This window comes from Pararge aegeria, chromosome 23 (genome assembly GCF_905163445.1).
Source record: "Pararge aegeria chromosome 23, ilParAegt1.1, whole genome shotgun sequence".
In the NCBI taxonomy this organism is placed as follows: domain Eukaryota; kingdom Metazoa; phylum Arthropoda; class Insecta; order Lepidoptera; family Nymphalidae; genus Pararge; species Pararge aegeria.
Window position 1 is genome coordinate 7646623 of NC_053202.1, and position 12481 is coordinate 7659103.

General features: G+C 34.0%; 2 protein-coding genes across 5 annotated transcripts in view; one reads left to right on the plus strand and one right to left on the minus strand.

The window, feature by feature from the left end:
- Window positions 1-1430: 1430 nt before the first annotated feature.
- On the minus strand, window positions 1431-10306 carry LOC120634145 (epsilon-sarcoglycan). 3 transcript variants are annotated; one of them, XM_039904557.1, is made up of 10 exons: window positions 10207-10306; window positions 9628-9763; window positions 8651-8793; window positions 7952-8100; window positions 7252-7383; window positions 6601-6775; window positions 5945-6189; window positions 5111-5179; window positions 3586-3687; window positions 1431-3171 (listed from the first exon to the last, which is right to left on the minus strand). In XM_039904557.1, the coding sequence occupies exons 2-10, from the start codon at window positions 9758-9760 to the stop codon at window positions 2748-2750; spliced, it is 1572 nt and encodes a 523-aa protein (XP_039760491.1). In that variant the 5' UTR covers window positions 9761-9763; window positions 10207-10306; the 3' UTR covers window positions 1431-2747. The 3 variants fall into 3 exon arrangements, with proteins under 3 accessions (XP_039760491.1, XP_039760492.1, XP_039760493.1); XM_039904558.1 differs by lacking the exon at window positions 10207-10306 and adding an exon at window positions 9861-9910; XM_039904559.1 differs by lacking the exon at window positions 5111-5179.
- A 320-nt stretch (window positions 10307-10626) lies between these two features.
- LOC120634160 (inositol polyphosphate-5-phosphatase A) overlaps window positions 10627-12481 on the plus strand; it is a 32706-nt gene continuing 30851 nt past the window's right edge. For both annotated transcript variants that reach the window (XM_039904584.1, XM_039904583.1), the window contains exon 1: window positions 10627-10942. In XM_039904584.1, the coding sequence (XP_039760518.1) occupies window positions 10862-10942 (81 nt within the window). In that variant the 5' untranslated portion in view covers window positions 10627-10861. The remainder of the gene's footprint in view (window positions 10943-12481) is intronic.

Genomic DNA, 12481 nt, shown 5'->3' on the forward strand with positions numbered 1-12481 from the left:
TCTCGAGTTGAATCAACTACGAATTCTACGTAAGAATCTTATAGCGTCAACAAATGATGGTTTCTGAGGCACAAGAAACAAATCGATAATTTACTCTTGTTAGTCACAAAAGTCTCGCCTAGTTTCGTTTATTTTAAAACAAACTGCAGTGGAGTGTGAAAACGTTAGCGAAACGAACCAATGAAAATCCAATACACAGCGTTCTCAATTCAAAAATATTTTTGTAATTGATTTTAAGCAATAACTTAAAATCAATTTTTCTTCATGAACTAGTGCGGTAGAATATGAATTCAATGTTTAGTAAACACTAACTAAAAATAATCTTAACCACTTATTAACAATCGTTAAAGGTTGTATAGTTACGCAATGTTTTGTCTTCTTCTTTCAAATGTCAAATTATTGAGATTGTTTGATTGATTGATTGAATGACAGATAGAGAGAGAAAACAAGCTATACAACGTGTATTAGAAAGACCCTTAGTATTTAAAAAAAAACAAAATATTTTCTGACGTTTTACACTAAAAACAATATGAGTGAGTCGCATGTATTATTATAGGGTATTTACTTTTATTGTGTTCGTAAATTGACTACATTGGCAAAAGTGAATATTTTTAATCTGTGGTTCGTCTAGTTCCATAAAGAAAACTATCCTCTATTATTAACAAGATTGGATTTGCTTGCCTGCACGTAGAGCCATCACCGCAGACCAAGCATAAACGATAAAACACTAATTATTTTACAGGGGAGTTATTACAATATTTAAAAATAGAGATGTTGTCAAATTTAAGTTTTACTTAGTTAAATTTAATTTTAATAATTTAACATAATGTCATAAAATTTCAATTTAACAGCACATTCATCTCCATAAACATTAAAAAAAATTTAGTGATGAATTTATTTTTACAGCTTAAACTTTGTCTCATACGAGTGCCTCTGCAACTAATAATATAGTGTTTAAAGTATTTCTAATTTTAGTTCCTTGGACGCTCATCTTGCAGCGCCAAAATGGCGTCAATCAATTGAAGACAAAATATAGTGACAGTAAACGTTCTAATGGTTAAAATATAGTAAAAATGAAAAAGGTATAGAAAGGTACTCCCCCAAAGATTAAAAAAAAAACAGTTTTGTGTATATGCTGATAAAGGGAAATTACTTTGATTCATTTATACACTCCTGTGAGTGAATTTATCACAATATCTGAAGTAAAAGCGAGTATCTATCAAAATCTAACAAATAGCAGCAAAATACTGTGTTCAATGATAAAGTGTTATGTAAAATGTTACATAACGCTGTGTGGTATATTACACTGTATTCCATAATAAATGATAACTTGTTGATTAACATATATCTGTCCATTTTATAAAGCAAAACAAAAACCCTGAATGTAGTTGGTTTATTTTCATTTGCATTTTCTAATGTTTTAAAATGTAAGTGTTTTTATCTCAATGTACCCCATGTGATTTTTAAAGAATAAACACTATCATGTAATCAAATAGTATGTTTTTTTCATTCCTCTAAATAAGTGACGATACGGTCTAAGATGGTAGCGAGTTAACCGAGATATATGGCAGTTATATATTTATTGGACATTTTCTTGTAATAGTAAATTTTCTTAAGAATTCTCATAAATATCTGCCAGATATGAATTTAATAATTTTTTTATTGACTGTCATTATAATAGTAAGTATTGAAATAAAACAAAATAGTATTTTTCATTTTAATAGCTTTATTTTGACTAGTAATAAAATCGACTAGAAAACTGCGGCAGCTATAAGACACAGCTATACTTATTCACTAAATAAATACTTAACCATAATTATTAACTGTATAGTAAAATCACATGACATGTACATGTTTGATCGTAGATTGAGAATTGAAATCGACACTTCCAGTTCGAGCAAATTCATATGTTTTTCCAGGTGTGCGGAGGGTCTAACAAAATTACAACACACACCCGCCTTTGCATTGCACTGCTAAATTGCAGATCGAATACGTGCGGTCAAACAACCCTGTCATCGATCAGAAAACCAGATTTCGTACCCAGCACGGCGCCAAAAGATAATTCTTTCAACCCATCTCATCAATCATCTGGTCATATCATATCATACAAATAGGATGAGAAAAAATGAGACGTGGCGTAGGTAGTTCTACACCGTTCTCAAAAAATTTAACGATTTTTAAAGCGCGTGAGTACTAACGTCTATATTGCTGAACTACACGTCTCTTCCTATTGATTACCTGTATTATTATGTTTTGCTATGTAAATCTATGAAGTATCAGTAGACCTATTGGTAATATTTTTACCCACGATGACAAGGAAATGATAAATGCGTAGTGTGTGCGGTTTTGTTTCATATCTATTCCCATAACCTATATAACATGGGCTGTATTCTGAATATTTATAATAAATATTTGATTAAAGTAATTTGGCCAAATATTTGTTTCTATATTGAGGGATAAGTCGCGTATTCTAGGTCAAATATATATACATATATTGTATAATCATCCTACTACATAATTGTTACTTTAGGGTTGTAGTTTTTCGGTTATATGCCGCAAGATGTTTACAGCTATCTTTTAAACCTACAGAGATGATTCTGGTGCGGGAGGCCATTAGATTACTTTAACAAAGATCCCTATCTACTGTGGAAGTTTGTTTATATCGTAACTTTTTATTTTTTATGTTATTGTATTAATTAGCAAAACCAAGTCTTCACAGGCGGTTCGGAACCGTCAGTGACGTCATGTCAAATCTGCCCAATCCCGGAAATCCCGTATTTGGCCAGCTCAGGCACATTAATATCGTCTAAATCCCGATTATTCGGGACATAACCGGTTTTATCCGGTTTCATCGACGAATACTCGGTTGGATCCGGTTTTATTGGGACGTAATCATCAGAGCCGTCGGCTAGGTCGATTATTTTTCCCTGCAACAGTAGATTCTCGAATTCGTTAGTAATGTTGGCCTCGTTTAGTAGTTTTAGTGATTCTTCTAAGGCTAGATGCCTGTTGTGTTCTGGTGTGTGAGAGTGTGTGGATGGTGTTCTTTCGTGCGTTTTGCGGTGGTGTACGTTGGTGCCCATATATGGAGGGGGTTGGGGTCGGTTGTAGTTAGCCGCTAGGTTCGTGGTTGACTTCGGGCTATAAGGCCTGGCCAGGCTGTTGTTTGGACTGAAACAAAAGTCACAATTATAGTTTCCCTTATCGGAGGTTAGCAACTCTGTCGTGCTAATGAAATAGTACGACATATTGTCATTTTTCTAAAACAGCTTTAGACGCGTGCTGCAAAAGGCGCTCTAACAATTTATTTCACTCATTTATTCAAAAACTATGGTACTTTCACCGTACCATTGGCGTAATTTATTTAGCTTTGTTTCTTTTTCGGAGAGTTGATAAATTTTAATCATTATATTCAAACCACGTTTTCCTTGCCTATGTTTTAAAACTAATAATTAAACTAGGTAAACGAAAAAAATATTTTTTAATTTTTTCGTTTTTAAAATAGTCCTTACACTCAAAAATAACGAAAAGATATTTAATCACAAAGACAAGTAAGATAAAAAGGAGCACGTAATTCAAACTAACCTGAGTCCCAAACTCTTTTGACTTGCATTGTCCCCCACTTGAGTCTGTTCAGTGTTGCCAGTGCCGTACCTACAAAGTTCCACTTTTGCTGACTTGTGTGCTCTGGAATAATTGGATAAAAGTGTATAAAAATGTGATTAGTACAAAGAACTCAGAATACTATCCGGAGTTCGTTAAATGGGTAGCATATGAAAGCGCTACTTGTTATTAGCGCCATCTAGTGATGGCAGTTGTAGTGAGAAATTGTTATTGGCACCATTTAGTGGGTTGTCAGATTTATTAGATGTTGATGACACTATGTTTTTTATTTTAATTTGTTAGCTTGCATAAGCATTCCGCTAATTGTTTATTCTCATTATTTTATTACCACTTCGGTTTAATAATTCAACATTGTTGTTTTGAAATTGTTACTTTATTATATTTTAATAATCGCCCCTAAATTTAACTGTATTAAACTATCTTATTAATCAGTTTCTTTATTTCATTAATGAATCCCGGTATTGCGGAATGCGCAACTTCATCCGCGCACCATTTCTGGTGTAATAAAAATCTATCAAGTAACTTTTCCGATACACACTTTATTCCGCGATTCTACACAATATACCTCGACCTGCCTCCACTGCGTTACATCGCCCTCCTGCAGTATACATAATAATTTAGTTTTTTTTTTTAGGTCCTAACGGTGGTAGCGTGATCTAATATATAGTTTATATCCTTAGTAAGAATTAAGCCTGAAAGGCTTGTTTAAAACCTAATGGTGCTTCCAGGATAAACTTGTTCAATCAAAAATTAAACTGAGATGATAAAGGCAGAGAGTATTTATTTTTCTTTAGTGAATAATAATAATGTAACTCCCCTCGCAGTGTTATACGTGAACCGTGAGAAAAACACTATGTACGCACTGCACACTGCCTAATGAGTTCAGTAGTTGCCATTTTAATTTGAAGAGTTGTACGGTCGTGGTTAATTGTTAATCAAGTAGACAAAACGATGGTAGATAAGCGATAGTAGTTTTACATTCTAAATTGTTATTTTTAATTTTATACACGATGGCTTTTTTTTATCTTATTACATCGACTGCCCTTTTAATATAAAAAAAATGCAGATTGAAATTGCTAGAGAAAAACAAAACAGTGTAGGATACGCGAAGCCTGGTCGCGCTTCTTCGTACACCACGGTATAGGGTATTTTTAATATACCTATCTAACAGTGGCGTGCACAGGGTCTTCAGCCAGGGTATGCATAAAGCAGATATATAGAATAAAATAGAAATATTTCCCTCCAATTCGAGCTATATAAGACAATTTGGGTATGCAGTGCTTTTGTGCGTGTATGAAATGCACGCCACTGCTATCTAATCATTAATTATTTTTCTTTTGTTTTCCTTACGTTAGTTTTTAAGCTTTCGGCTCACTAACTGGGTTGTCGTTTTAATTACTAAATATTGATTGTAGTCAAAGACGAAAAAAGAGTCAACGTGTATATTTTATAAGTTAGTTAATTCAAATTGGACACAAGATCGAACCTGCGTTTCTTATATTCTTCGCAAATGTGATAAATTCCCTCAAGAAAAGTATCGGATTCTGGATCAGGTCTGAAATTCGATATTGAATATAAAATTCCCTCAATCTGTTAAAATTAAGTGAAATATTTTTGAATGATCGGCAAAAATTAAAAATCAACATTGAAATATTTCAAGTACGCTTACTTTATAAGCTTCATTATAATCACTTTTAAATAGTCAGTATAGACTGTTCAATGAAAAATTCGAAATCTTCTTTACCATTCCATCAATAATACATTAACGAACGAATTTAACTCTTTCTTATTTAAAACAGAAAAGTACGATGCTTAAAAATAAAATAAGGCTGTATATACATTGAGTTGGTTCACGTCTTTTTATTTTCCTTTTTTTTTTGCACAAGATTGTTTTTTAACACTTCACATTGACTTTCGATTGAGATGAAATTTGGTAAAGTACTTCGGTGGGATATTCGGTGCATTATTATTATACCTTAGAGCTATTCTGACTTTGAAGTCGTGATGATCATGAGAACTCCGCTAGTTAACGTTAGGTTGGTACAGATAAGAACAACTACTTATCTCCAGATTACTAATAGATGCTTATCATGTTGGTAGTTCCATTATTAAAACCTGATTCGTAATATTGTTAATAACATTTTCTATATAAAATCATCGATCCACTCTTTCTAATTGTTAATCGACGTAAGTATACAAAGGTTAAACTCGACTCAATTTGTAATAATATATTCTTATATTTGATATATGATATTAGAATGTTTGTTATGAAATCGCGCAGGTTGGATAAATTACTAAAATAAATTGTTTCATTACTCACATAGCAGCATAATGGAAGCACAGCACAGCTGTAAGCGCAGCAATGGACAGCAAAAGAAGCACCATTGGCGCAGCGATTGCTGCTGTTAGTTGCTGCACGTAGCTCCGCGAAGGCAAAGATTGCTTGTACGGCGCAGACCAAATCTCAGTCCCTAAGCCTTTTGATTTAGCCGATTTAGAACCATTTGGTATTTCCGTTAAGTACTCCAAATGTTCTGTGGTACGTTCCTTGTATATTGTATTGTACTGAAATAAAAACAAAAGTGCGGCTTAGGATTTAGCTAGCCGTTGTTGACGCGATCATTGCTGCAGTCAGTTGCATGACGTTGCGACCATTTCGTTATAAATATTAAAAAATATGACGGACGGAATTCCCGTCCCTTGACTTGACGGGACCATGTGACGATCAATGCAACTGGGTCGAAATATCGACAAATCCAAAAATATTATCGTGGTATGTACCCGTTGAACTATATTTAAGAAATGTTAGCTATCAGTGTTTTGAAATTTAAAAAAATATTTAATGTTTATGCTTTAATCTACTCTGTATTCTGACTTATCATCATATTTTTTAATATTTAGTGGGTGCAGAGTTAATCCAACTGGATCCTACGACAGCCTCAAAAATATGCTGATAGTCATTTATTTAAAACCTACCAATTCAAAGCTGCACCAATCAAGAGTCAATCCCGCGTCTCTGAACAGTCTTTCAACGGTGGTCCGTTTATATTCACGGGGACAACTTGGCAAACGTGATAATGGTCGCACTTCCTCTCTAAGCCTTTTTAGTTCTGACGAGAATGGCATAGAACTGCCCAGTCGAACTACGAGCCTGAAATTGTATAACAGCAATCAGAGAAGATGTCGTAGCCCAGAGGTTCGGCTACACTTTCGGAGGGTCGAGTTCGAATCTCAGCACTCACCTCTAACTTTTCTATGTTAAATTTCAATACGATACGAATAAAACACAAACATAAATGCTAACAATTCGTTCTGAGGGAACCTGCATGCCGGACAGTTCTCCATAATGATATCAATGCCGTGTAGAGTCCATCGATACACACTGAGCCAGCGTGGTGGACTACAGCTTAAAGCATTTTTATTTTGGGTCTCCTACCCGTGCCCTGTTGTGGGCCTGATCAGTGTCTTTGGACGTTCTTCTATGGAAACATGTAAGTTCTAAAAATCTCAAGTCAGTCAGAACCCAATGCGCTGCATTGATGTATTCTCTGGTGCTGCAAAAGCCTTGGGCAGCAAGAGATTATAATTTGAATATAACTCGCCTTTTACATATATTATGATTCTCACCCTTCTCCGTCGCTAGGTTTCAGAGGTAAGCGCGCCCCTAAATCAATGGCAGATGCAAGAAATGTAGGATACAAATCCGTGCTACTTTCTATCCATAACTTCGTTCTTAAGATATCTTTGAGCCGTGTCATCCTGCAAGAAACAATTTGGATAAATCGATACTTTACACTTCAAGTTATTCTATTGCTTAGTGTTTACGATATATAAAAGTATACAAGCAAAGGATATTTGGTGAAACAAGATTATAAGACAAACGGAAATTATCAACTGAATTAAAGAGCTTTTTTTACGGGATGGAAGCATTGCAAACGTCCATCAAACAGGAAGAACAAGTTACTTTGGAATCCTCAAGAACTTAATTCATCACAAAGATTTCTAATCTACTACAAAGGTTTTCAAACGCATTTTTCCTCTTTGCTGTTTAGCAGATTCAACATCTCCTCTATGAGATCCCTCTTTAAATACTTCTTTTGATTAGGTACTTGTAATTTTATTTTCGGCTTTGGATCAAAGTTTAAGACAGAACTTAGGTGCCGCGGTCGACATGAAACGTGCCCAAAGTGTCTTTGAATAACTGTGAGGTTTGACATCATACATCATCATCATTTTCTTTCTTTCTTACTTTATTTAGGTTCTTATAGATTACAGCCAAAGTTAACTTGATGTTCCCTGAGCCTATTTTGTTTTTAGACTTCCTTACCTATGCTCATCTAGCAAATCCTCAACATTCAGATTATCGATCTTCAATTCCACTTCGTGTTTCGCCATATTATCTTTAGGGATGACGTTCAGAGTCAGTAACACTCGACGGGTTTCATAATCTTGTCTATTTAATCCTATAATTTCCAGCTGAAAATTTTAACTTTGCTAAACTTGTTTGATTGCTAACCATAATAGATTTTTGGATCTTTCTCTATCTCAATGGTTTACTGGGTGAATCGAGTTTCCGTAGGTGTGTACATTAATTTGTTCATTAAATCCAATGTCTTATTTATAGAAAATCCCTTAGAACTCGATACAATGCGTTTGAAATAGAAAATCCTCATTACCCTAAGAACTTGACATTTCCAGCTAATGGGTAAAGCATTTAAAACAAACGCAACGTAATTAGAGCAACAGACCGTTAGGTCACATTATAATAATATTATGAGACTGTTAGTAAAAAAATATTTATTATAATAACTGTCCATATTTTTCCAAATAAAATGTGATTGATTGATTTCTACTCTATATCTAAAATTTCTCAACAACTACCAGATTTCGATCTGTAACTGGTGAACTCACGATCGTCGATAGCTTAGAATGTTTATACGAAACCGTCCGAAAAATTTTACGATGAGTAATAAATAAGACGATCGAAACTTCAAAGAAATAAACGTTAAAGTGAAAACAAATTTACAGTGATCGGCGATTTGGTATTCCTTGGTGGTGTTCCAAAAATAAATCCGGAGTGGTGGCGGCCGCTGTAAATGTACCGCAGCCACGGCGGGAGCTCCGGCTTACCGATCAACGAGGCGTGAAAGCGATACTGTTGATCAAATTCTGTGTAAACAGAAAGATGAATAAAGTACCATTACGGCAGAGGCTAGCATTTTACAAATACTTTAAGGAAACTACTAATTTAAGATTTAGTCAACTTTGCTATATTTAGCAAAGTTGACTAAATCTTAAATTTTTAGCAAAACCAAGAACCGGAATCGTTGTTTCTTTTTGATTAGGTACGCCTTTTTACGCTGTATTCTAAATAGACTCGACTCGAAAGAGTACTTTCCGTACGTCATTTATTATCAATTTGAATTTTAGTAATTATTGAATTTACTTTTAATAAAAACAAAACAAGAAAACCAGTGGGTGAATCCCCCAAAAGTTATTTCAATGACGTGATGATCTCGTTAAATTAGGTAATTTCCACTAATTTCTTAAGTAAATATTAAGGATCGAATGGAATAAAGATAGTAAACTTAGATAAATATATAATATTATATCTTTATCTAGCTAAATGGCGGTAAAATATTTTTTATCACTTGATACTATGGTCGAGTATAATTGAGTACAATTACATGACTAAAGAGTCATCGTCATCATCATACATAAATCTGAGTTCTCGTTCGCTATCTTAGTCATCGTCATCATCCATGTAAGTGATAATAACTGTCAGGATACTCGTTCGCTCTCTTTAGAAATACCTTAAATTACCTGACTATTTCAATATTAATTAGAAGAAGAAATTAATAATACTCCCTAAAAACATATCGACGCTGAAAATATAATTATGAGTTTATGTTGTATAGTACCTATATGGTCATAATTATTATAGGTACCTTCTGTATAATAATCATTATAATAGTGAGAATCAAATAAATCAGCCACACTTACCTTGATATGTCCAGTTAAACAGATTCGGGCTTATTGGTATTGCAAACATTTCTGTTTCCACCGCATTGTAAACATGCCCTAATGTTGGTACGCCAAAGAACAATGTCAACAACCACATAAATATTAGCGTCATATTCTGAAAATTAAAAAATGTAGCGTTCTATTAACATTTTAAAATAAGAATTGTCAAGCGGAAAACAAGTCTAACAATATGAACGCCTACCCACACATACCTACTTCAAAATATAAACAATCAATTTCGATTACCTATTATAATCTAACTACCTATAAATGAAAGCTTAACGCACGTCTCATGTTAAATGTGCAGAATATACGCCACATCCAACCGAGGCGTACATTTTTTAAGATAACTAACTGAAACAGCAGCAACAATGTTTTTCATATTATTATAAATGAATTAAAGCAACAAGCACGTACATAAATATTTCAATTAAATTAATTTCGTGTAACTACATATTTTTTTTTACAAAATCTATCAAACTAAGTAATAAGAATAGCAATACTCAAGCAAAAATACCAAAAAAAAAATAGATGTTGAATACATATTTATTAACTTACAATTTACTTCTCATTTACCTATTTACGTTTACGATAAAAATAAGCAAATACGTCCCTGAAAATAGGGCGTGACGTGAAACAGGCGCACCGCGCAAGTCGCGACGTCATTCTCATCATAGATTCTCATTGGTTGACGGTCGGTTTAGTTCCAACGTATTGTATTGAAATTAACGTTCCGTTACTGAATTTCTAAAAGTCATATTTTATTCTAAAGAATATTTAGATTATAATAAGACACAGATTTGAATTGAATATATTTCAAAAGTTATGGCGCTATAATAAAATTAGGATTTGATAATATTTCAGCTGTTATGAAAATTTTAAAACTACGCTTATAGTTTTTGTTCTAAACTTATGCAACTTTTACACTTGAAACTTAACGTCATTCTGTCCATTCATCGTATTTCGTTTACAAATGTCAGATGCTCGAAAGGGCGAGGAAGGCGATTTCGTGATATCGCTAACATAAATAAGCTGTTTTAGCTTCTTACTAATATATATCTTAATAATATTTGTTATTGTAACAATGTTATCAGTGGCGCTTAGTAATGGGGCGTATGCATATCAAATGCACACAGTCTTCCTGTAAATGTAATATTGCTTAAGCAATTTTTATAATTCGAGCGATAATAATTGTTTGTTGTACGTTTTCGGTATGTTGAAGTTCAAAAAAATGGGTTCCGATAAAGTGCCGTTGCTGCTTGTGACTGCGAACGTTGGATCCATATTCGAGGATGTAAGTATCACCTATTTAATCCTAAAAAAGTTGACTGACCCAGGCTGACCTATTAGCAGCCTTTGCCTACCCACATTTTTTAAATCGAATCGGTGATAGCGCTGTGGGTAGGAGCGCGACTTCACATTCGGGGGGCCGAGTTCGAATCCCAGCACGCACCTCTAAATTTTCTAAGTTTTAAGTAATTAAAAATATCACTTGCTTTGATGGTGAAGGATAACATCGTGAGGAAACCTGCATGCCTGAGAGTTCTACATAATGTTCTCAAAGGTATGTAGAGTCCACACTACAGCCTTAACCCCTTCTCATTGTGGGAGGATACGGAGCCCTGCAGTGGGCCGGAATGGGTTGATATGATGATGTTGATTAAAGTTCTAATTTTGAAACAAGTGTTTGAGAGACTTTCAAGTTTTTGCTGCAATTTTAATTTATAATTTGTCCAGATGTCTAAGCAAATTAAATTTTTAAACCTCAACTCAAAAAGATCAGTGATTTAAATTTGCCTGTCTGTGTTTATTTTAACAAGTGATGCAGCTTTTGCATTACACAGTTATCGCTCAAGCAGCACTAGGCAGGCTTAGATCGATGCATTAAAATTATAGGTGTGCTATTAAACTTCATTTATTGTCATTTGTATTTAAAAGTGTTAAACTTACACTTTGTAGTTATTGTGGCAATTTAAGACTATCATTTGTCACAGTTTAATTTTAGTAAAATCATTTGAATCCAGTTAACACTACTATGCAATCTGTAATCTCTCCAAGCGTTAAGTGCAGTCTAAAATGGTTGTGCGTTAAACTGTCATGGGTATGGCAGTTATATTTAAAGTTTATCATTGTACTTATTTTCAGGAAAATCTTTATTTTATGAATGGCTTTTAAAACTGTAGAGTTTGATGGGAACTGGAGTTCTACAGGTCATGCTCCGATCCCCACAAATTGCCTACTAACGTCTGGAGCATTCATTAACCTCATCCTCAGCTAACATCCCACTGCTGAGCACAAACCTCACATAATATATATAATGCATAATCCCATTGTACTAAGCTTTTTGTCATCAATAGCCTATGACAGTTCTATAGTTCCACAGTGGTGTGCCCATAATCTAGGTACTATGTAGAGGCATCTGCGTCAGATGAGTAGGTGACTACAGTAGAGGTGCTACCATCTACTGTAGTCACCTACTCATCTGAGTAGGTGACTACAGTAGATGGTAGCACAGGGTATGCATCTGCCCGTTCTCTATTATACTCCCTTAGTTATCTCATGATATTAATACAGTAAACTATATTAATATTGTGTCTTGTATAATGTTTAATGTCATCTTTCATTCTTTTGTCTTATAGTATTGTTTTCCATAAATTATGTAGTTCTATCTAGTTTCTGTAAGAAGTCCTGCCGTACTAACAAGATGTAAAATAAATAAAATAATATAAATAAATAAATAAATCTCTTATGAAACCCACGGGAAGACGAGGGATGGTGATATCACACGGTTCCATTAGTAATATAGTATACCTAGTCAGTACCATTACCCTAA

Excerpts from the sequence above, each read along its gene's own strand:
- LOC120634145 (XM_039904557.1), bottom strand. The coding sequence starts at position 9,760 with ATGACGCTAATATTTATGTGGTTGTTGACATTGTTCTTTGGCGTACCA. Across the intron at positions 8,794-9,627 it reads GTTTAACTGGACATATCAAG|AATTTGATCAACAGTATCGC; the intron begins GTAAGTGTGGCT and ends CTGTTTACACAG. Across the intron at positions 8,101-8,650 it reads ATACCAAATCGCCGATCACT|CTGGAAATTATAGGATTAAA; the intron begins GTAAATTTGTTT and ends TAAAATTTTCAG.